The 21,728-nt window shown below is 40.4% G+C and overlaps 1 protein-coding gene across 1 annotated transcript; it reads right to left on the reverse strand.

The window, feature by feature from the left end:
• Positions 1–11,321: 11,321 nt before the first annotated feature.
• LOC145412204 (uncharacterized) lies at positions 11,322–17,431 on the reverse strand. Its single transcript, XM_080282129.1, has 4 exons — positions 17,238–17,431; positions 16,738–16,925; positions 13,318–13,497; positions 11,322–11,627 (listed from the first exon to the last, which is right to left on the reverse strand). The coding sequence occupies exons 1-4, from the start codon at positions 17,284–17,286 to the stop codon at positions 11,322–11,324; spliced, it is 723 nt and encodes a 240-aa protein (XP_080138255.1). The 5' UTR covers positions 17,287–17,431.
• Between the last annotated feature and the right edge of the window lie 4,297 nt (positions 17,432–21,728).

The raw sequence follows: 21,728 nt of genomic DNA on the forward strand, positions 1-21,728 counted from the left end.
TACTTCCACCTCAAGTAATTCAGCATCTCTCACCCTAAACCACTCTTCTTTTATTCTTCTTGGTATTACATCATTAGAAAATTCTCTCACTTTTACCATATCTTTCCCACACAGATTCTTCCTTTTGACAGAGCCACTACATAGGTTCACAACTGCCTCAGTCATTAAGTGGTCTGATATCTAACCTGCTGTCCTCCAAGAAAAATCACATCAAGTAACCTTTTGTTCACACCCCTATCCTCCAACATTTAGTTCATCGAGTGTCCATTGTTTTTATAGTTATGAATGCACCTGTTTTTGTTTTTTTTAATCATGTTTTTCCGTTCATTAAGCCACTTTCTAGACACAGCTCTACATGTAGTTTTCCACTCTCATTTACCACAGGCATCTTACGTACCCTGTTAATGCCTTTAATTCCTCTTCTCACGCCCTTGCTCACAAATTCCTCACTATTCGCCCCTTCTGTTCAGAACTTCCCATACAATCCCTTTTTAATGACTCTTAGAATCCTCCCCTTTCCTCAACCTTTCCCCTCACTGCCTGATCAGTGTCCGCTGACCATCACCCACTTCCCATTTTTTGCTGTCTTCCTAACCCACATCAACACACTTACCGCTTTTCACTCACACAGCTGCAAGACTTCTTTCTCATCAGTACTGGAACCACCTCATATTCTTTCATTCACTCTTCATTCTCCCTCTGACTTCCTCAAGCACCTCTTCCTCTTTCCGTTTTAGTTTCGTTTTAGAGCCAGTACACATCCAGTCAGATGTATTCTGTGCCTGTGGGATGAAGTCGAGAATTTCATGCGCTTGAATGGTAAGGTAATGGAAATGTGGCACTTTTCAACGATCACTCTGTTGAAAGTTCTTCTTTCATGATTTCTCTTTCCTACATCCGGATCATTCCCATCCCGATGATCATGCGACCTGCTGTAGAGTTTGGGTGATGATAATTATTAAAAGTGCACTTAAATACACAGGGCAGGGTGAAGAATTAAGATACAGAACTTTGGCAATTCATTTTTAATCACATTGCAAAATTACATATGAAGGCTAGGGTACAGTACATATATCACATTGTGAGTGGGGTGGCACCCCTGCCCTCCTCACGGCTCTCTTCACATCCTTGCTTTCATTATCCCGTACCACACGCACCAAGGTTATAATCATTATCACTAGTTTTATCGCCCCAGTTACACTACTATTAACCCTTAGGTTCCGATGACGTATTGTTTTTAGTTTATTTTGCTACATCTAGATTCAGGAAGATATTGCTGACTTTGAAATCATTTGAAGTGACGAGATGAGAACAGAAACCCTTACCCATTCACAACCAGATTTCTCCCCTTAAACTAAGTAAAAGTGCTTTAAGGTAGAAAAAATGGAATTGAAATACGTTATCGGACTAAAGGAATTAAGATCATCTCGATAAAACCTCATACCAAAGTTGTCTCTATTTCACCACCTTAGTAAATACAATATGTGAAGGTGTTTCTTTTACGATACCATTCCTGACCACGTAGCTCTTCCTCTGTCTCCCTCCTTCCTTCAGACTTGACGACAAGCTCTACAATTTTTTGTGCTTCCTTTGTTCGTCACTCGGTACCTAAAGTCGACAGTTGCGTATCGTACTGAAAGAAACACTTGGATGCTTTCCTTAACATTCTTTCACACGCACGTAGGCTACCTCTGAGCATCAAAGTAGATCATTTTCATTCATAGGGTATAGTCAAAAATCTGAAGGGGTTTTGCAGCCAGGGTCTTTATATCACATGCAGAAGGATATGTGCACAAGAAATTATGTCTTAATAAAACCTGTCACCCAGTAAATATGAAGTCGTCAGACAACCCTTTTAATATAAAGCACGACGTTAGACACTTTTCAGCTGCTTTAATAGAGTGAAGTTCAGTGTACATGTGATGATAAAATCATTGCCTGGACAGTGGTCTGTCTTCACTAAAACTCTTCTCGATTTCTCATTTCTCGAGTGTTATTCCTTTAGTAGCATCCTATAGAAATAGGGCTGATAATACATAAAGTATGAACATTCTCATTACAAGCTGAAAAGAACTTGTCGACAAAAAGTAATGCATCTGCAAGAAAAGTGTTTTCTCGGTAACAGACGAATTTGAAATAAATAAAATGAAATATTTCACAGCCGAATATAGCTGGCGTTTTAACATTCCATTGTTCGTTCAGTACCTCAGCACTTCGCTCATAAATGGGTTATTTATTATGTTACAATTAACTTATTCTTTATATTAATTATCACAATCCACGGGCATGAGTACAATCATTAGAACCAGTAAATTCAATTCTCATATAGACCTATGTAGTGGACAAGCATTGCTTACAATTAAAATGAAAACCGGCTTCTTTATCATTCAGCCTGAGTGCACAGTTTTCTTTAAACAGTTTTCCACGTAGTTACTGATTTTTTTTTTTTTTTTTTTGTTGTAGGTGGGGGCGCCCACCATCCACTCACTCGATGTAGTGCTGCTCTCGGGTGTCTGCCCTTTCCTCTCCTCCATCTTTCTTTCCATTCATCCTCTTCTGTCTTACTTTTCTTCATTCTTTCCTTGTCTTTCTGCCTACGGGTGACTTTACACTCCCTCTTCTGTCTTTCTTTCCTTCATTCTTTCCTCTTCCTTCTGCCTGTGGGTGACTCTACACTGAGTGACAAGCCAAATGGTTTCCCGTACACCAGGAAACCATTTATACGCTGGGTGGTAACCATATAAACTAAATTTTGGCACCTGGTGGTTTAGTGGGTAATTATTGCACTCAGTCTGATTGAGCCGGTGAAGGTTTATATCCAAGGGATGGTTGGGGTTGATTGCTCATTTATTGCCACTCAGGAATGAGTGAGGTTGGTCACTCTCATCCTAAATGTCGGGACCAACTGCCTAGCCCCGGGCTTCTAAGCTCCTCATGGGGCAAAGTAGGATTGGATGATGGATGGATGGATGGATTTTTTTTTTTTTTTTATGTACCTCAAGGTTAGGGTAAACGTAACTCTCTTTTATTCGTACTTGACAGCATTTTGGTGAGATCATACAATCCAAAAGAGTTTAAATATTAATGCCTAGCATTGTGGCAGAGGCCGCGCCATCATCCAACGTGGCCTGAGTTCAGTCTCATGCAATTTATTCCAGTGCAGCAATATTACAGTAATTATAACCTGGGGAGTATGAGATGATACTCCGACACATAACCTTACATATAGGCCTAAGTCAACATCCTAGCCGTCCCTACATTTTTTTTATTCTAGTCAGAGATGAATGCTTATAGCAAAATTTATACGTAAACCAGGGCTTGACCTATGATAGGACGGGCAGGGGAGCGAACGTCTCAGAATAGTCATCGACAGGTGTAAGAACATTCAGTAGCAGAGAACATTAAGGACATCAAGTAGACATATTGTATAACTTCGCTCGGGCAAAACACACACACACACACACACACACACACACACACACACACACACACACACACACACACAAACACACAAACACACACACACACACACAGTAAAAGCTGACGATCACGACCATCAAAGTGATCCTGACCGACCCGGTGAATTACACACACACACACACACACACACACACACACACACACACACACACACACAGCTAAACTGGTGCAGAATTCTATAACAAGACACCGGTGAATATACACGTATTAGAATAATTGAAATTTTGCCTTGCTAAGTACACTAAAAAAAAAAAAAAAAAAAAAAAAAAAAAAGTTTTGCACGAACCATCACTTAGCTAATACTCTACTGTACAAGATGCAGTACATAAAGGCTGCATTAATATTAAGCTGTGGCCCCTAGAACAGCTTTCCCAAGAGCAGTTTACCAATGATTTTCCGACTGAGCATGTAAGTACTCAAGATAATGAATAACCTAATAAATGAGCATAACTTTACTGAACCACTTCACCCCAATCACGTATTTTGTTATTTTACTGTTACCTCTAGACGATTTTGTTCAGTTCAGGAAGGACCTCTGGCTTTTAAAGAGGTTATTGGTGGCCATAACCAACCCGTCCATTTGAAAATATATTCAGAATTATATAAAACAGTCTGGAGACAGCGGGGATAAACTGAACAAGGCTTCCTCGGACTGAACAGTCTGATTGTAACCAAAGTGAAAAAGTTATGAATTACAGAGGCTACGGTTCTTGGATAACCCTGCCAGCATTCCCTCGTACTATCACCATGGATAACTTTCACCATGGCCAGTGTAGGTTCAAGGCACTGATATATAACAAGATTATCAACCTCACGGACCCTCTCAGCCTAAGGAGAGAAAAACAATGCAGCACATACTCATTTTGGCAACGATGGTTTTGTTGTAACTACCACCAAACGGAAGTTACTGGTGCACTAAAACTCGGACCCGGATTCACAAATAAACTTACGATCAAGTGGTTAACGATGTCTGCTGTCACAAAGGACGTGAGTTTGATCCCAGGCTGGGGCAGGGAACAATCTCATTTGAATTTCGTTGAAACAGATTTTAATGTGGGTCCACAATACCCACTGTCATGTTACCCCCCTGTAATACCATCACACCAACCCTAGTATGTATTCAATATGGACGGTGAATATTAGTGCCAAAATGGTGACATGTGAAGGAGCGTGACACGTAAAAGGACTATTGGGCCTCAGTGAGCGGACTGTGAAGTCTGCGTCGGAGTCGGACACAAAAATATGCAAAATGAATAAATAAATAAGTAAAAGAACGAAACATAGGAAGAATCAGCACTCCTTTCTTCCTGCAAAACAAACAGCAGCTGGAGATAATTTCTCTCTAATCTGTATGACATGTTTTTGCAGAAAGAACGAGAGGCATGGGAAGATTCTTCACTCTCCCCGTCCTTCCTGAGAAAAAAAAAAATCATTGTTACTACAGAATTGATCGTAAGTTACATGGTGATTCTGGTCCCTGAAAGACAGCACTTACACGTAATTTGTTAATGTAACAATAATGAGTGGGTTTCAAGGTTGTATTCTCGTCTGGCGTGGAGGCATTCTATCACCTCTTTCTTAGCGAGTTGTCTGTCTGTCTTACCCTAACAGTCTCTTGTATGCCTTCGATATCCTCTTTAATATCGACGTAGACTGCAGTCAGCAATGTTTTTACGTACCAAATTCAGAACTATACTGGTGACGAAGAGATGCTAGAGAACCTGCTTAGCTGACGGGAATACGTGTCTCAAGCTTGTCTACACTAGTACTCATTTAACTCACACATTCACGCGTTCAGAGCAGTGCCGGATACCTACTGGCGAATGTGACAAATGTTGGGGCCCCACCTTTGAGACTTGTGCCAAAGGCTTCTTAACATGAGTATAACAGAAACAATTGCAAGAAATGTGTCTCGAAAATATTCGTAACAGTATATATATATTAACCTCTGCTGGTATTTTATAAAGAACTGCTTTACTTTAAGAAACACAGTGAATTAGTTTATTGTATGTACAATATTGCTAAATATACAGACTTCAGTAGTGACATGAAGGATAAGTACTGTATGTGAAGATACAGATACAGCTCTCTTATGGCGCTATTATTATGCACAATACTGTACAATGTTTGAAGTTAAACTGAGATTCCGCGGTGACGCTTCTTTCATGATACTGTATGCATTTCGCACTGCAGTTCAGGGATGTGCTCCAAAATATCACATCTTTTCCATACATTTGGTACTACAAAGTGGGTGAAACGCAAATCAGTTTTATGGGTAGCAACAGAAAAATAGACACTGTTTCCACAATTTACTCTGAATCTAAGAGCAAAAAAGAATGTAAAAAAGGAAAGAGGGAGGGGAATTCACAATTAGGGGTTACTACATTTTTTTTTAATTATTATTATTATTCAGGTCTTAAAATGTCTCTGCGGTTGACAGCCCCTTTAAGTCATAGGCCCCTTGCAAAAAAATGTGCCAAGGACCCCACAAATGTATAATCCGACACTGACTTAGTATTAGTTAAGAATCTAGATTTCAAAAGCACGTAGGTTAAATATGGGACTCAGCGTACATTTTCTTGGCTTTCAGCACTGACTACATTCCCCCCCTCCCTCTGCAGAGGAAGAACGTATTTACTATCAATATTAGCGCTTTCATTGTGCAGTTCTGTGTATTTAAGTAAGTACACGATGTCACTATTGTTACAAAGTTCATTTTTGGCATAGGAGCTGAATAACAATTACGTATTATTATACAAACGATCGATTTTCAAAGCAGTTATCATGGGAAGGAAGAATGATCATAATCACAACAGTTTCAATATTTTCTACTGCAGCTTCTATTGATATAGACGGACTTCAGGTTATGTGAGCAAGTATTCATTGACGTGCCTGCTATTCAACTCGTGACACTGGCCGGTACATTATCACAACAACCATTATCAGGGCACTGACACATTGCTTCGTTTGCTTACTCCAGATCTCCATCCCATGCTCCTCAGCTTCAGTAAATGGATACGTGAGCTATCATAAGAGGACTTCCTTTTTTTTTTTTTCCCAAAAGAATGTGTGTGCCTGTACCATCAATACCTATTAAATATATATATATATATATATATATATATATATATATATATATATATATATATATATATATATATATATATATATATATATATAATTCCTTACGTAACTTTTTCCATGCCCCTTTCTCTCCGTACGTAAAGTAGTGCAGAGAGTACTAATTGTGTGACTCCGTCTCCGTCCATACATCTCAAACACATCGAAACAAAGATATCTTGGTGTTCCTTCTACCTGTCATTGCCTATATTCACACAATTAGAGGACGGGCCGCCACTCCCAGAGTGAATCAAATCGTCTAGCATTAGCCAGATATACCGGAATAGATAGATAGATAGATAGATAGATGTATTTATGTATATATGTATGTATCTATATAGCCTATATATAAAGATACTTCAAATCCTGAAATGAGAACTGTACAATGGCCATTATCTGGATACAACACCCATCCACCACTCCATTTGACAGTGAAGCCTGGCAAGCACTTACTGTTTATTTATTTTGCCTCCCAGTATTTTTATCTAGATTCACTATATTCGTGCGGTATGTTTTTTATAGCCACATTTTGACGAAACTTAATTGATATCGTCTAATGTTCCACACCTGGATATACGTGGTAAAGCCATCCTCTCCAAACGTCGGAACGAGGCGGTCGCAGCGAGCTCTAAGATATCACCCTTTGAGAGCGTTATCTGCAATTTTTTTTTCATCGTCTTTGGCATCTTTACCAAGAATATGGTGTCTGAATTCAATAGATTACGCTTATAACCCGAAAGTAGAGATATCGACGCTAGAGCAAGAGTTGGGGAAGTCGGCAGGAATTTTCAAATACTTTTCATTTTACATTGTTAATACACGATTTATAATAATGATTTTAAAGAAAAACATATGTGATATGTAACAATGAAACAATCTTCGAATTAAATTTACTATGTTTAATATAGAGCAATATCACTTTTCAGTAACTAAGTGTGAGTTTTTAACAATTAGAGTTTTAAATTGCTAAAAATACAGTACCTCAAGAAATGACTACAGAACGACTTGCGAAACGAAATCTTCATAAAATCATTGTGTTTATGTAACAGCGAAGGTGGATTTCCAATATGTATTGCCTAATGAATTTTTCATTTCCTCTCATTTTCCCATCTTACAGACTTTGACTGAATTATTGTGAGAGTGGTGAATGCTCCCTTCATTCGCTCCTACCCCTAATAAATGTATGTGGGGGGTGGGGGGTGGGTGGATGGAGTTCGCAGTTTCTGTCTGTTTTTGTTGACGGCGGTATGTCAAGTGCCAAACTTATCACAAGAGTGTTTATTGACGCTTGTGGGTAGTGGTCGGACTTCTGAGGTAACTCACGCCTATAAACACTACATTGCCTTTCTTTTGAGTCTCTGCAGTCTCCTCAGTTTCCCATATAAGTATGTGAATATGAGTGTAAAAAGGAAGTCATCTTAAGACACATTTTTCATAGGCAGTCTGAAAATTGTTGTTCTGAAGCTGAAGCTGCAAATGGGAGGCATTGTCCAAGGCAAACACAAAACATTAATAAATCCTGCATTCCGTAAACTATAATCTGTCTGCTGTACATCCTATCTGAAGAGCAGAATATGTACCATACAGGGGGAAAAAAAAATCCATCATAAATGATGGAAAATTAGCACAAGCAGCTGTTTTTGCAACAATGAAAAAGATCCCTTAGTCAAAAGCTCTAATAACCCATTACAGTGCATTAAAGCTGTATAAACACCTTTTATTTTTTTCCTATTGGTGAACTGCCTGAAGCATTACGGTTTACAAACTGACTTCTAAAGTTACACGGCAGTAACAGCTTGGACACTTGGACACTCATAAGACTATGGTATTTCTACTTCGCAGATGACACTGATGAATGCACACAACAGTAATCTCTACTTACAATAACTCTTGACTAATACCCACCTACAGTACAGTACGTAGTGATCTACCTAAACTCGTCTGTTAAGCTTCCTCCTAATAGATAGCTCACGAACTGAAGGTAGGCTAATACTTTGCTGTATAAATCCAGTTTTGACCTTGCAGTCTAACTACTTCAATCTAAGTATGTCAGCGCAGTACCGTAATCTATCCACTATACCATGTTTGGCAATGACTCTTCTACTGGATTCAACCCCTTCACTACGGTGACGCATTTTCTATTTTGCCCTTGCTAGTACCAAACGATTATATTCTACTTCGGAAGAATCATCTAGTAGTAAAGAGGTTTTATTATATTTTTCTTACTTCAACCGTCTCTCCCAGATGTAATAAAATCACTTTCATGTAGCAAGAATGAATATAAAATACATCATCGAATTCAAGGGGTTAATAGTACTGCGTGGGCAAACATTAATGCAAACTAACATGAAGAACACGCCACTGAACTGTCTACTCCACACTTTACGTAACAAGAAGCAGAATACTGTCCGTCCCTTAAGCTTTGATCTTCACAGTCCAGTGATTACCCGATTATTTCTACTCCCCGGACTATCACTAGGCTTCTATGTACTCCAGTAGTACCACTAATACATACCCTGATCGGGCCAGTCCTCTAATAAAGGCTTCAGATATCAGGTCATGATGTCTAACAAATGATATGTCTCTGCTAAATGTTGGCTGCTAAATAGTAATTGTTTCGCTCTAAGCGTGATATGCTACTTCCACGACAATACAGTGTTTGATTTGTTATCCGCTACCAGTTGCCATACACGTAAGATTTCACCACATTTCATTGCCAGCCATCATGGAATCATACTGGGCTGAGATTCACAAACAAACTTACGATCCATCCCCTATCTTAACAGTAGCGTAGCCAGAAGGGGAGGGGGTCAAAGGATCAGATCACCCCCCCCCCTTTCTAAGCAAACCATATGCCACAACAGGAGTTCCAAAGGGAGACGGTTTATTCAGGTCTGATAGTCTGACCATATATATATATATATATATATATATATATATATATATATATATATATATATATATATATATATATATATGGAGCAAGAGTGGGGAACTTCTGCAAGCTCCTTTCTTGTCTCTCCAGCAAAACATACAATTAGAACAGGCAATGGATCGCAGATTTTTTTTTACATCTCACCTTTACTACATAATACTGCTGACACAAGGTACGAGAGATGGCATTTAACATTGTAAACATCTGTCTCTAAACAGCCTACACATGGCTAGGTTTGTAATATTTTTGGTGTAGCAGTAACATCTATAACTGTATATAAGTTGATTTGACGCTAAAGTTACGATAGCATCCTTCCTAGGATTATTTTAATAGTTGTCACTGTATGCGTGGCTAAGTGTAGTAGCCTACTTATATTCAAGTAACAGCACCTGATCAGCATTCTCCACGAGTCTACAAGGGTTAGTTCTACTGTTCTAGAGCTATGTCAACTGAGGTATTTCTTACTGAGCAAACTGAAGTGAACCATAATCAACATTTGCACTACAAACTAACACTCACATCTACAGCAAAGTGCTGGATCAATGTAACAATAATGTAAATAGAGATCATAAACATCTAAATCTTATAACAGATTGTGCATACGCTGTGCTTAATGTACAGAAGGATTGGAGGTAGCACACGTAACACAGGGTTGCAAAGCAGACTGTAGTTGCTTAGAAATAACTGGAATATTAGGAAAGTATTGACACTTGGTAAGAATCAGTGCACCAGTAGAGGGAAAAAGCTTTGTCTTATATACTGGTTGCTTTAATTACTGCTTGGGTTAACAATGTATTCGTCAACAAACGAATGTTCCACAAAACATACTATGATCTGAAAAACTTTAATACTTATAAATGCGGTGTCAGCTGAGGTGCTGTAAAGTTTAGGTTTGATAAGGAACATGTTCATAAAACTTATGTGAAGAATTGAGAATATAATGAAATTCTACTTATATTAGCTTGCATGTCAGCTGACAGCCATTGCTTTGAAAACTGTTTTCCATTATCTTACATAATCAGTATGACAATAGGCTAATACAACTACAAGAGGGAGAAAGTTGATTATCGAATGGCAGTATAAACTAACAGTTATAGCTTGCATAAGTTCTCTCCACACAGCCCAGAGTAATCATCTACAGTACTCTTGCCCTTCCTGGGGTGAAGCATCCACCCCGCTAACCCAGTACTTAACTACATAACAAACATAAACTATATAAAACTACATAACATGTATACACCATATGTAGGAAATGCGGTAATCATAAATTCACTCTTATGGAAAAGATGAGTTCAGCCACAAAATGTCTCTTAACAAAATACTGCATCTGGAAGTCCTTAGTTATAAAGACCAGGTAATTAACTTTGTTGCATTGTTAGTTAATAAGGTTTAATGTCCTCCCATGTCTAAAATGTATAAGTAATTTAACATCTGACAAAAACTTTACGCCAAAAGTACTTTTCTATCTGTCCAGTAACTAACATATTTATTACTAACATTTGCAATGTCGTCATGGCACAAAAATATTCACAGTTACAGATAAAAACTATGCATGCATAGTTTTACTCGTATATCCAGAAAAAAAAATGTACCTTACTTGCAGGTCACTACTCGTCCTACAATCACTATGCATTTGTGGAGAGGACTGTCAGTTCCATGATAACAATATCACTCATCCATGTATAAGGACTAACAAATGTTTCAAAGTTGTATATAAACAATGTATAATATAAAAGGGATTACTAAAGACATATGGTACACAAAAATATGTCTCTGCACCAAGACACTAATACAGTGACGCTCTGCGCATGAGCTTATCACTGGTGCGCAGGAGCTGGAGGGAAACACCGAGGTTGTAGTTCTTGAGCTCGCTGTTGAGCAGCGTCTTGAGGACCACACTAAGGTCACTGGCCAACCGATGCCGCTGCCGGTGCAAGTTTTCAGTCAGAAGGGAATTGAGGACCTTGCTGACCATGGCCCCACCGGTCAGTTGTGACAGTCGGCATCTCACCCCCTCCAGTACCAGGTCGCTATTCAGTTCCCGCACCTCCAGCCGACCACGGTACTCCTTCAGCTTGGCCCGCAACGTTACCTGCACCACACACACGCACACACACACATTCACACATTGTAGGAACAATCGAGGATAAAAGTTCTCTTAAATGCGTCACCTTATCTCATACTCCTCTGTTGATAAATATTCTTAAGCTGAGAGAATTAAGTTTGATATGTTTTTCTACCCACTGACGATTTTCTCTTTGATATGCTATGACAGGAAGGAAAATAACGAGCAAGGTGCTGTGGAGCAGTAGACTAATTTTGTCCCTGTCTGAACCTTCATCACCCAGTTACACGCTGCTGACACTTTCATCACACACCGAATAAGGGTTTGGCCATCTTTATTAAGATTCATACTTGCTTTTAAATACGAATACATATGTGGGTTCCTAAAATCGAGCATCAAAACTTGTTTAATGCGCAGCTGTTTTTGTTGCTCTAGTCTGGTCTGTCTGGCCGAGCAGACCCATCATCTACAAGCAACCAGCTGCCTTCTTGTGGCAGACAGAGCCTCGCCAAGGTCGGGACAGGGTCCGTCCACATGGAGAGGTGCAAGAAAAATGGAGGAGACATAGTCCCCCTTCAGGATGACATGCATATAGAAGATATGTATGAGAGTCTCAGCCTCCGCCTGGGGGTTTCGTGTAAGGCCAACTACCAGGCCTTGACCCCACGTCACTCCCATAGTAATACCTCGCAGTACTAACCACCTACTACCTCTTTGGCAGATTAACGGTTGCTATACCTTGTCCATGGGTAACCGGGACTATGCAGAGCAAGCGCGTCCATCTTCTCTGAGCCTGCACATGCTCCAACTGCACACCTCATTAAAGTACATTTTTTTTTTCCCACAGGTATGATAAGAAATCCTAAACTCATAGTGAAGAGGAAATATAGTTTCGCTATCACTGCCATCTTGGCTGTATTTAAAAACTCATAGTGAAGAGGAAATATAGTTTCACTATCACTGCCATCTTGGCTGTATTTAAATAAATAAGGTGAGCAAGATCCGCTAGCAGGAAAAGGAAATTAAGAACAGACATTTGAACAGGGTGCCCCTTGAAATGTGCCGTATATCTATTCAACTCATCACTGAAGTTTTCGAAGTCTCAGCTCCATCCCCCAGGCAACGTGATTATATATATATATATATATATATATATATATATATATATATATATATATATATATATATATATATATATATATATTCGAGGGAAACAACCTTAATGAGTAATCATTTTCATTGGCTAAATTATACGGGAGTTATTACTAAGTCCAGGACATGTATAACAAGTAACGAGATCACTAAGACACACGTCATTCTGCATATGACGAAACTGCTTGTACTGTAGGCCTATCTGTTAAACTTTCTACAATGTGTTCATAGTCTTCCGATATGTTAAAATTTCTACATTAAGAAACCGTCAGCCCTTCACCAAAGTTATATTTCATAAAATAACCTACTGTAGGCATGCAAGGAAGAATTATGTTATATATTGGAAGCACGCCTAACCCATTCATTCAAGATGTCTGCTCTAAACTTAGTAAAACAATCTAGCGGTAGCAAGATTGAAATTAAAATGTCATGGTAATGAAGAGGTTCATACATTATTCCTTTGAGATCGAGGAGTTACTCTTAAGTTAAATCGTCTGGCAAAAGCCTAGATAGAATACCTAAATGTATCTCATTCAGGGAGAAAAATCCAAAGAGAAGCACCTACCCTGGAGTTGCTGGTGGTGAGGTTGAAGGGTCCGCGGGCTGAGAGCGGGATGACCTTGACCAACTTGCCCTGCAGGTCGTATTGGCCGTCCAGCATGAGGGTGTCATAGCTCAGGCTGATGGTTACCGTCATCAACTGAAGGTTGACTCGCACGTCCTCGATGTTGAAATCAGACAGACCCTGTGATATGTCATTTCGTCAGCACCGTCAGAATCAATATCTTGATTACTGGCCAACGGCTTCCCCTACGGTGAGTTATGGTAAACTATTGCAAATACACATTACTTAAGTATATCGCTTTGAGTTGAAAACTCTTGAAATTATTGTTATGAAACTGTACTATGATATACTCTGGAAATCATTATCCATCCTGCGAAGTAAAATGACAATTTTCGGCAGCCCTCCCTATACCGTTGCGCGAGATTCAGCCTATGTGTGTGTGTGTGTGTGTGTGTGTGTGTGTGTGTGTGTGTGTGTGTGTGTGTGTGTGTGTGTGTGACTTCCTCCTAGGCTATCTGATAATCTGAATGAAACTTCCCAAGCGAGTTCCTCTGGTTACTTCAAAGGCATTCCACAATATGCAGGTTTCCAACCATGATTTTTAGGTGGGGTCAGCACCCCTTCTCCAAAATAAAAATTACCAGTAATAGTGAAAGAAGGGCAGATATGGCTTTGATATTTGAGTACGTGTTGTACAATGGACTCTCATCCATGATGCAGTATTTGGGGAGCGTGACATTCCCGGTGTTTCTTAGGGGCAACCCCCTTGCCAAAAATAACACGATCAGAAATTGGGGACAATGAGCACATGGACTTCACAGAAACTTCCGAGGTCAGTTCGGTGGTTCCTTGATAATGTCTTCACCATATAAAATTTTCCACCATTATTCTCAGGGAGGGTCCGCCCCTTCCCCTTCCAAAACTTATAGAAAATACAAAATAGGCGAAGGATGGCAGATATCGCGTTGGTATCTTAATATATGTAGTAAAATGGGTTTCCATCTGCTAACTACCACCACCACCACCACTGCCACCACCACCGCCACCACCACTACTACTGCTGCTGCTACAACTACTACTACTACTACTACTACTACTACTTCTAATACGCCCTAGTGAGTGCATCCTGGGATACCACCCTTTCACATATGCCACCACCCCGTTCGTGCGGTTTTTACATAAGGATATTAGTTTCTTTTATGCTGCAATAATATTATTTTGTTATTCTTGCAAATCGGCACGCATATCGCAGAGCTGAGTATGCGGTTTCCATGTTTTCCCTGAACACACTGGAGGAAACTGCACACCTGAAACTGTATTACGATAATCTATCACTGTAATTCTCAACTCAAATGCATTTTGTTTCGATACTCTTCGTCACGTCAGCGACACGCAAGCAAGATTGGTAGAAGGCCATTGTTTCCCTTGAGAAGAGTTTGTGTTAGTGCGAACCTTGCTCTTCTGCACTGTCTAAAAGTTTATCCGCCACTTTTAAAGGAGATAGCTTCTGAGAGACAACTCGCTGCCATCTCTCTCCTGTTCAGGTGGATGCTTATACTACAGGCTTACATTTGACAAGTTAATTGTAACACTGCTTTTCTCATACCATTTTCTTCCTTTCTACATCCTTGATATTCGGTATGGCGCTGTGGCATAGATATGTATGATCATCACAGTGGAACAGGGATTCTGTGGTTACACAGGTCCTGAATGGTCTGGTTCCTTGTTTGAAAACTTCCTGTAGCTTAATATTCCTCGCTTATACTTTTGTTTTCAACTGCCAAGCTAAACTGAATAATAAGAAAAATACGTAAAACAAAATGTTTCTGATAACAGAAAACGGCTATGGAGACTTGTTTATAGTGAAAAATTCTTAAGATTTAACGCAGGGTTCTGTTGCATTAGTGATCTGGTATGATAATGTCCCTCCAGTGATAGTAATAACAGAAATATCTTGAACTATAAATCTATTGCAACTGTCATTGCAAACGCGTCTGAATCCTTGTGCTCCAAGGCAGACTCCAAGAAATACATTAGAGAATTTAGCCACATCACAGATTCGTCCATAAACAGGTAGGCGAAGTTTACTGAATATACACAAATGAACAGAACGCCAGTCTCAAGGCTATTTTCTACAGATTTTGGTTTCACTAGGTTTGTCTGTTTGTTTGTCTGTCTGCCTGTCTGTTAACAACTTTACACGAAAACTACTGATGCGATTTTGACTATAATTACAGTGATGATGGGCTATGACCTTCTCATCACATGATTAAATTTTGGGTCAAACTGGGCCAAGGCCCAGACTGTAGGCCCCCCCCCAAAAAAAAAAAAAAAGTAAAAAACAATATTTTCTTCGCCGTAAGTCCTTTCAAATTCGTCATATCGACATGAAACCAACACCTAAAAGTGCATCTTTCAAATCTGCATCCTAAGCCTCGTTACATCAGGGGGGTCACCCCCACTTAGCGGTAGGGGGGTCAATGTCAGGTGTGTCTGGCCTAAAATTTCAAATGGGCATAAAATCATAAATTTTCACCCAATTTACTCCAAATTTGATATGTGACATCTTTGACTAGATATCCTGTTCTGTTCAAACGTCAGCACTAAAATGACTGCCGAGGACGGGTTGGCTGTGCCTAGGCACCGCTTCTTGTTTAAGTTGTGTATAATATTGCCTTTTAATACCTTTAGGTTCACCGATACCGCCATCAGACACTTCACAATCAAATCAGAGAGAACATTAACTTGACAAAATACGGAAAGCAATATGATCCACGAGAATAATTAACTGCTGTGGAGACTTTCGTTAAAAAAAAAAAAAAAAAGTATAGAAACGACTTCAACCCTCTCAGCCCCGCTCTCCCTCTCCCCCAACCCCTCCCGCATAACGACCCGTATAGCGTGTGCGATGTATTTATCTTTTTTATCACATACAGATAACACATTCATGACAGTACGTATTTACTCTTCCTCATCTTTATTGGTTGATTGATAAAAAGTTCATTACCTGCATAAGTAACGTATTGGTAGTACTTGATTCTTTCAGATAATGGGAAGGCAGGTAAAAAGTGTAGGGTACAGCAGGGACTGATTCAGCATTTGTTAAAAGAGGGACTTCTTTTTCCCTTTACCAATGACGATGCTCACGCAATTAAAATTCACAGTAAGGAAAAATATTTACAGCTTCATATTGTGAACACCCATAACCACAAAGCATCACTGATGATGTCAGAGTTAATCGAGAAGAAACCGAAAACATGCATGTGCACACATGTTTTTATGCTTAAGTCCTGTATATACTATTATACAACAAACGGAACTTCCTAGACTTCTCTAGATATGCCACTGTGCTGCAAAATAACTTGTATGGCCTTTTTGAACCTAAATGAAGTGTGCTGAAGTGGTGTGTGGCACTGTTACCGTGAGAGCCATGGTGTGGAGCCTAACGAGGAAGGTGAGGGCGGGGTGGTGATGGTTGATGAGCTGAGTGTCTAGGGGTAGAGGGTCCAGCACCAGGCTCACCCCGGCATCCTCGCCCTTCATGGTCTCCCTCAGCGATCCCAGGATCGACCTGATGGCCTCCTCGCCCGCTGCATTTACCACTCCACCTACATACACATGCACACACAAACATGAGAAACAAATGTGAAATATTAGATATTTTTATATCCCAACATCACGTGACTCTTGTGTTTGCTGACATTATTCAATTTACAATGACACGAAGAGAAAACGCGGTCAATGAAGTAAATATTTTCGCTTCTTAGACTGGGGTGGAAAGACAACAATGAGCTTTAGTAATCCTTTCTTGCTCTGACAGGTAACTTCGCCTCCAGTCAACAGTCGTGAGCTTCTAAGTGTATGCATACCATTAACATTACAATAGAGGCAAACGCAGTTCCAAAATGAGAGGCTCTTACCCTCCTCTTCACCCGAGTGTTCACTCATTACTGTTGTGTCCCGCACCATCACTGTCCACTAACACATGTTTACTTTCTGGCTCCCTGTGTGCCACACTCCTTCACCACACAGCTCACTCTACACTCCCGTCACTCCCTTCCGTGCCTGCCTGCAGCCTCATGATTGGTGAGTGTGGTGGCGGCCCTGCACACTCCAGCACACCCTTGCCACACCACTCCAGAGACAAGGGAAGGAGGCACGCTGCGCTCTTCAAGTTGTAAGCGTGAGTGGAGAGCTGGTGGGTGCTATATTGATCGGCGTGGCGGCACTACTGACAGCGTCAGGGCCAGAGGGGGACACGTGACCCCCTTAGTGTGCCACAGCTCCGCTCACTCGCACACCTGTGGCTCATTCACACAGTTGGCCACGTTAATTCCTTGGCTGTATGCTGTACCACAAGCAGTTATTCGTAGACTGTGTCATACTAATATAGTTTAGTTTTGTGCCTTGATGAGAAACTTTTTTTTTTTTTCAATATATTTCTACAATAGCCATTTGTATCATCAGTGACTCATTCACCCATCTGTCTTGCTAAATTCAGTTGCACCACCAGCAATTATTCGCAGACTGCAACATTTGCCAAAAAAGAATAATTTTCTACCGTGATGTGAAACACAGCCATTTTTCATCAGAATCCCTCTACCATAGCCACTGCTCTATAATAACCACAGATCTGTATCACCAATGACACAGTTACCATTATCATGGCTTTTATCATCCGTTTTGATAACACCAGCATGGAGTAATTATGATTCTCTCTCTCTCTCTCTCTTTCTCTCTCTCTCTATTATATATATATATATATATATATATATATATATATATATATATATATATATATATACAGTATGTATATCACAAGCACGCATGCGGGTAGGAGCGCCTATGAATGCAAATACTTGCTTGTCAGGTGTGGATTAAACCGAAGTCCTGTGAATACATTGGACCTTGGATTTACACTGAAAAAGCAGCTGGTGCGAAGCAGGTACACATTCACTTATGGTGGGAGCTGAATGAATCATACGAGTCCACATCAAATTTTCAGTAACTTTTTTGTACCTCACTTCTGGTAGTACGAAAAAAAGTAATAATAATCATTATAATAATAATATTAATAACAATAGTAATAATAATAATAATACGGATGGTCATTCTTGTAAGGTGGAGTCAGGACTCAGGGGGCTTGCACAGTGAGTGTGTTGTCCATTTTCACTGTGCTTTTATCGTGTCCTTGTTTTCTGGACCCTGTCTTACACGTTTTAAGTTGTTAAAATATATCGGTTGATATCTCTAGATTGTTTTACAAGAAACCGATTACATAATATTGGTTGGAACATGAAATATGCATAATTCTCTTTCACATTTAAGGATATTCCTTAAAATAAGAAGACTCTTTGGCCAAGATTTTACTTTGCGGGATTTATGCGAGCACGTGTTAGGCGGGCACAGGCATAGGCATAGACACTGTGAGTGTTGCGCTGGTGTAAGTTGTACAGAAACAGTCCTGAAGGTGCGGGGTGTTTGTGGGACAAATTTAAGTACCCGTACATGGATCTGGCACACACACACACACACACACACACACACACACACACACAGTGGTAGCGTTCTCGCTTGCCATCTGGCAGACGGGAGTTCGCGCCTCGCTCAGGCTGCGAAAAGTTTCACTGACGAAGTGGGCGGTTACTGTCCCCCTTGAGCAAGGGGACGGGTGTGTGTGTGTGTGTGTGTGTGTGTGTGTGTGTGTATGTGTGTGTGTGTGTGTGTGCAGGTCACAGCCTTGCCCTTAGATCGGACTATATGAGCTCTCAGCTCTTCCGGGAGGGTAAAAGCTGACGATCACGACCATCAAGTGATTCTGACCGACCCGGTGAATTACATACATAAATGCATAAGCATACACACGTGTGCGTGTTCATGTATGTACCGTATGTATGTATGTATGTACTGTATATATCTATGTATGTACTGTATGCTTTGAGGAGAAGCAAAAATGAAGTAAGGAAAAAAAAAAGATAATGTTTGTGTAAGAGATTCTTGACTTCGCTCCACTGGGAGGCTTTGCAAAAACTACTTGCGAAGCAACAAGATTAGTGTATTATATATATATATATATATATATATATATATATATGCAGGGAAGAATGAATCAAAGGCCACAAGCCCGCAAACCGTTCCTTCCAAGAAAAAAAGAAAAAAGAAAGAAAGAAAAAAAAAAAAGAGCCAAATTCAAGATCCGTTCATTTCGGGATGCCTTAACCCTTTAACCGCGGGCATTGTTTTGCTCCGACTGGCCTCTCCTGGGCGGGTTCCAGCCAAATGTAAACAAACCTTTAAACCTTAATAACTCTGCACAGAATAAAGCTAGAGCAAAAAATAAGGTACCATTAGAAAGTACTAACCTTCAGCTTTGCAATGATGTAGGTTTCATGACTTTGTGGACTTTCACAGGACGGGCAGTGCCGTTAGAAGTGAGGGGTGTAAAATCACTATTTTACGCCCCACACACCAGTACCAAATGCCTACCACTCTCTGATAATAGTACTATAAACATATATGAACACTGCACATACGATAAACACCCACTCTGTGTTCACTGAACTAGGTAAAAGGCACTGTAATCGCCCGCACGTCACTGCGGCATCACACGCTCACTGACGTTTGGTTAGCGGCGATGTTTTCATTATTTCTAACTTCTATTACTATTTTACATATAATCTGGGCAATATACATTATATTTACACTGCACTTATTACTATATTGCGTCACTGTCACATCACAGAATTACAGCAGTGCCGCAGATTTTCTTATTACCATATCACTTATATACTGGCCATATTTACATAATTTTCTAGGAAAAGTATCTCTTATTACTATATTATACAATTATTGGTAAAGCACGTCCAAGTCGCATAACAGAATCACAGCAGTGCTGCAGATTTTCCTATTACCATATCACTTATATACTGGCCATATTTACATAATTTTCTAGGTAAAATATCTCTTATTACTATATTATACAATTATTGGTAAAGCACGTCACTGTCGCATCACAGAATCACAGCAGTGCCGCAGATTTTCTTATTACAATATCACTTATTATACTGGTCAATATTTACATTGTTTTCTAGGCAAAATATCCCTTATTACTACATTATCCCTTATACAATTATTGGTAAAGCACGTCACTGTTGCATCACTGTATATCACTGTCACTGTCAGTATTTACTCAGAGAGTGGTACTCGGCAAAGCACGGAGTCACACACAGAGCGACTTGGCATTCCTGACACTGGTGTGTGCTCATTTTTCTCGCCCGAGGCCTCAGTGTGGTGTTATGACACACTCTGCAGCGGCCCTGTGACAACCTGCCGCTTGCGGTGAGAGGCAATTTCACAAGCTGGTGCCGGCTCATGTAATTGCGGCACTCAAGACGGTCAAGTTGTGTGTCAGAGTGTCGCCTCGGGACTAATGCCGTCACCTGACCAAATTGTGCAAACAGCTGCTGCACGACAGTCTTGGAGAACTGTCTCAGGGATGGTTGCCTTATGCCCCCGACCTGTGTCTTGTAGAGGAGGAAGGCGTTGAGCATGCACATATCGAGCAAGTGGAGGCAAGCTTTCCTGTACCATCGGGTGTTTCTCCTGAGACAGTCTATCTCGCCAATCATCATGTCCGACTTATCAACAAGTCTCATGTTGATATTATAGTCAATGACGCCATCGGGCTTCATGATTGACTCTCCCGTCCTGTAGCTGACCTTCCCAGTTCTCTGCAATTCCCCCTTGTGGATGGTGCTGAGCATATTCACGACCTTCTTGTCGTGCCACCTGATCGCCAGAAGCTTGTCAGACTTCTTCAGGTGCACATCTCCCTTGGATGAGGATGATGCTTCAGGGAAACTTGGCCACTCTTTCTTGTGGCTCCGTACAGTGCCAACAGTGTCGATGCCATGTTCAGCCAGGTATTTGGCGAGTTTCGGTGCTGTGTAGTATTTGTCTGTGTACAGCACATGATTCTCACCATAATACCTCTCCATCAGCACTTTTACTACGGAGCCAGAGAAGCCAAGGGGGTCTTTCCTGTCCACGTCCATTGTGATTACAGAGTAGATAACGAAATCAAGGATATACCCCGTCTCACAGTCACACAGCACAGAAAACTTTATCCCAGAGCGGTGGCGTTTGCTGGGGATGTACTGCATGAATTTGAGACGTCCTCTGAGTGTTTCTTCATTGCTAGTGTGGGGGTGTCCGGAGGTGTGATGTTATCGAAGAGGATCTGGCAATGCTTGTGTAGTGATTGTTTTGTACATATATTTGTATTGTGTGGATATCATAATATAATGACAGGGGTGTAGAGTATTTGCGCAGACTGCCGTGCCTCTCATGGCAAGATATTTTCTAACAGGAAAGACTTAATTGGGTTTCAAAGTGTGGGCTGTGGGAGTGAA

Source organism: Coenobita brevimanus, chromosome 92 (assembly GCF_032717465.1).
Source record: "Coenobita brevimanus isolate Jiangsu-jjx chromosome 92, ASM3271746v2, whole genome shotgun sequence".
In the NCBI taxonomy this organism is placed as follows: Eukaryota; Metazoa; Arthropoda; class Malacostraca; order Decapoda; family Coenobitidae; genus Coenobita; species Coenobita brevimanus.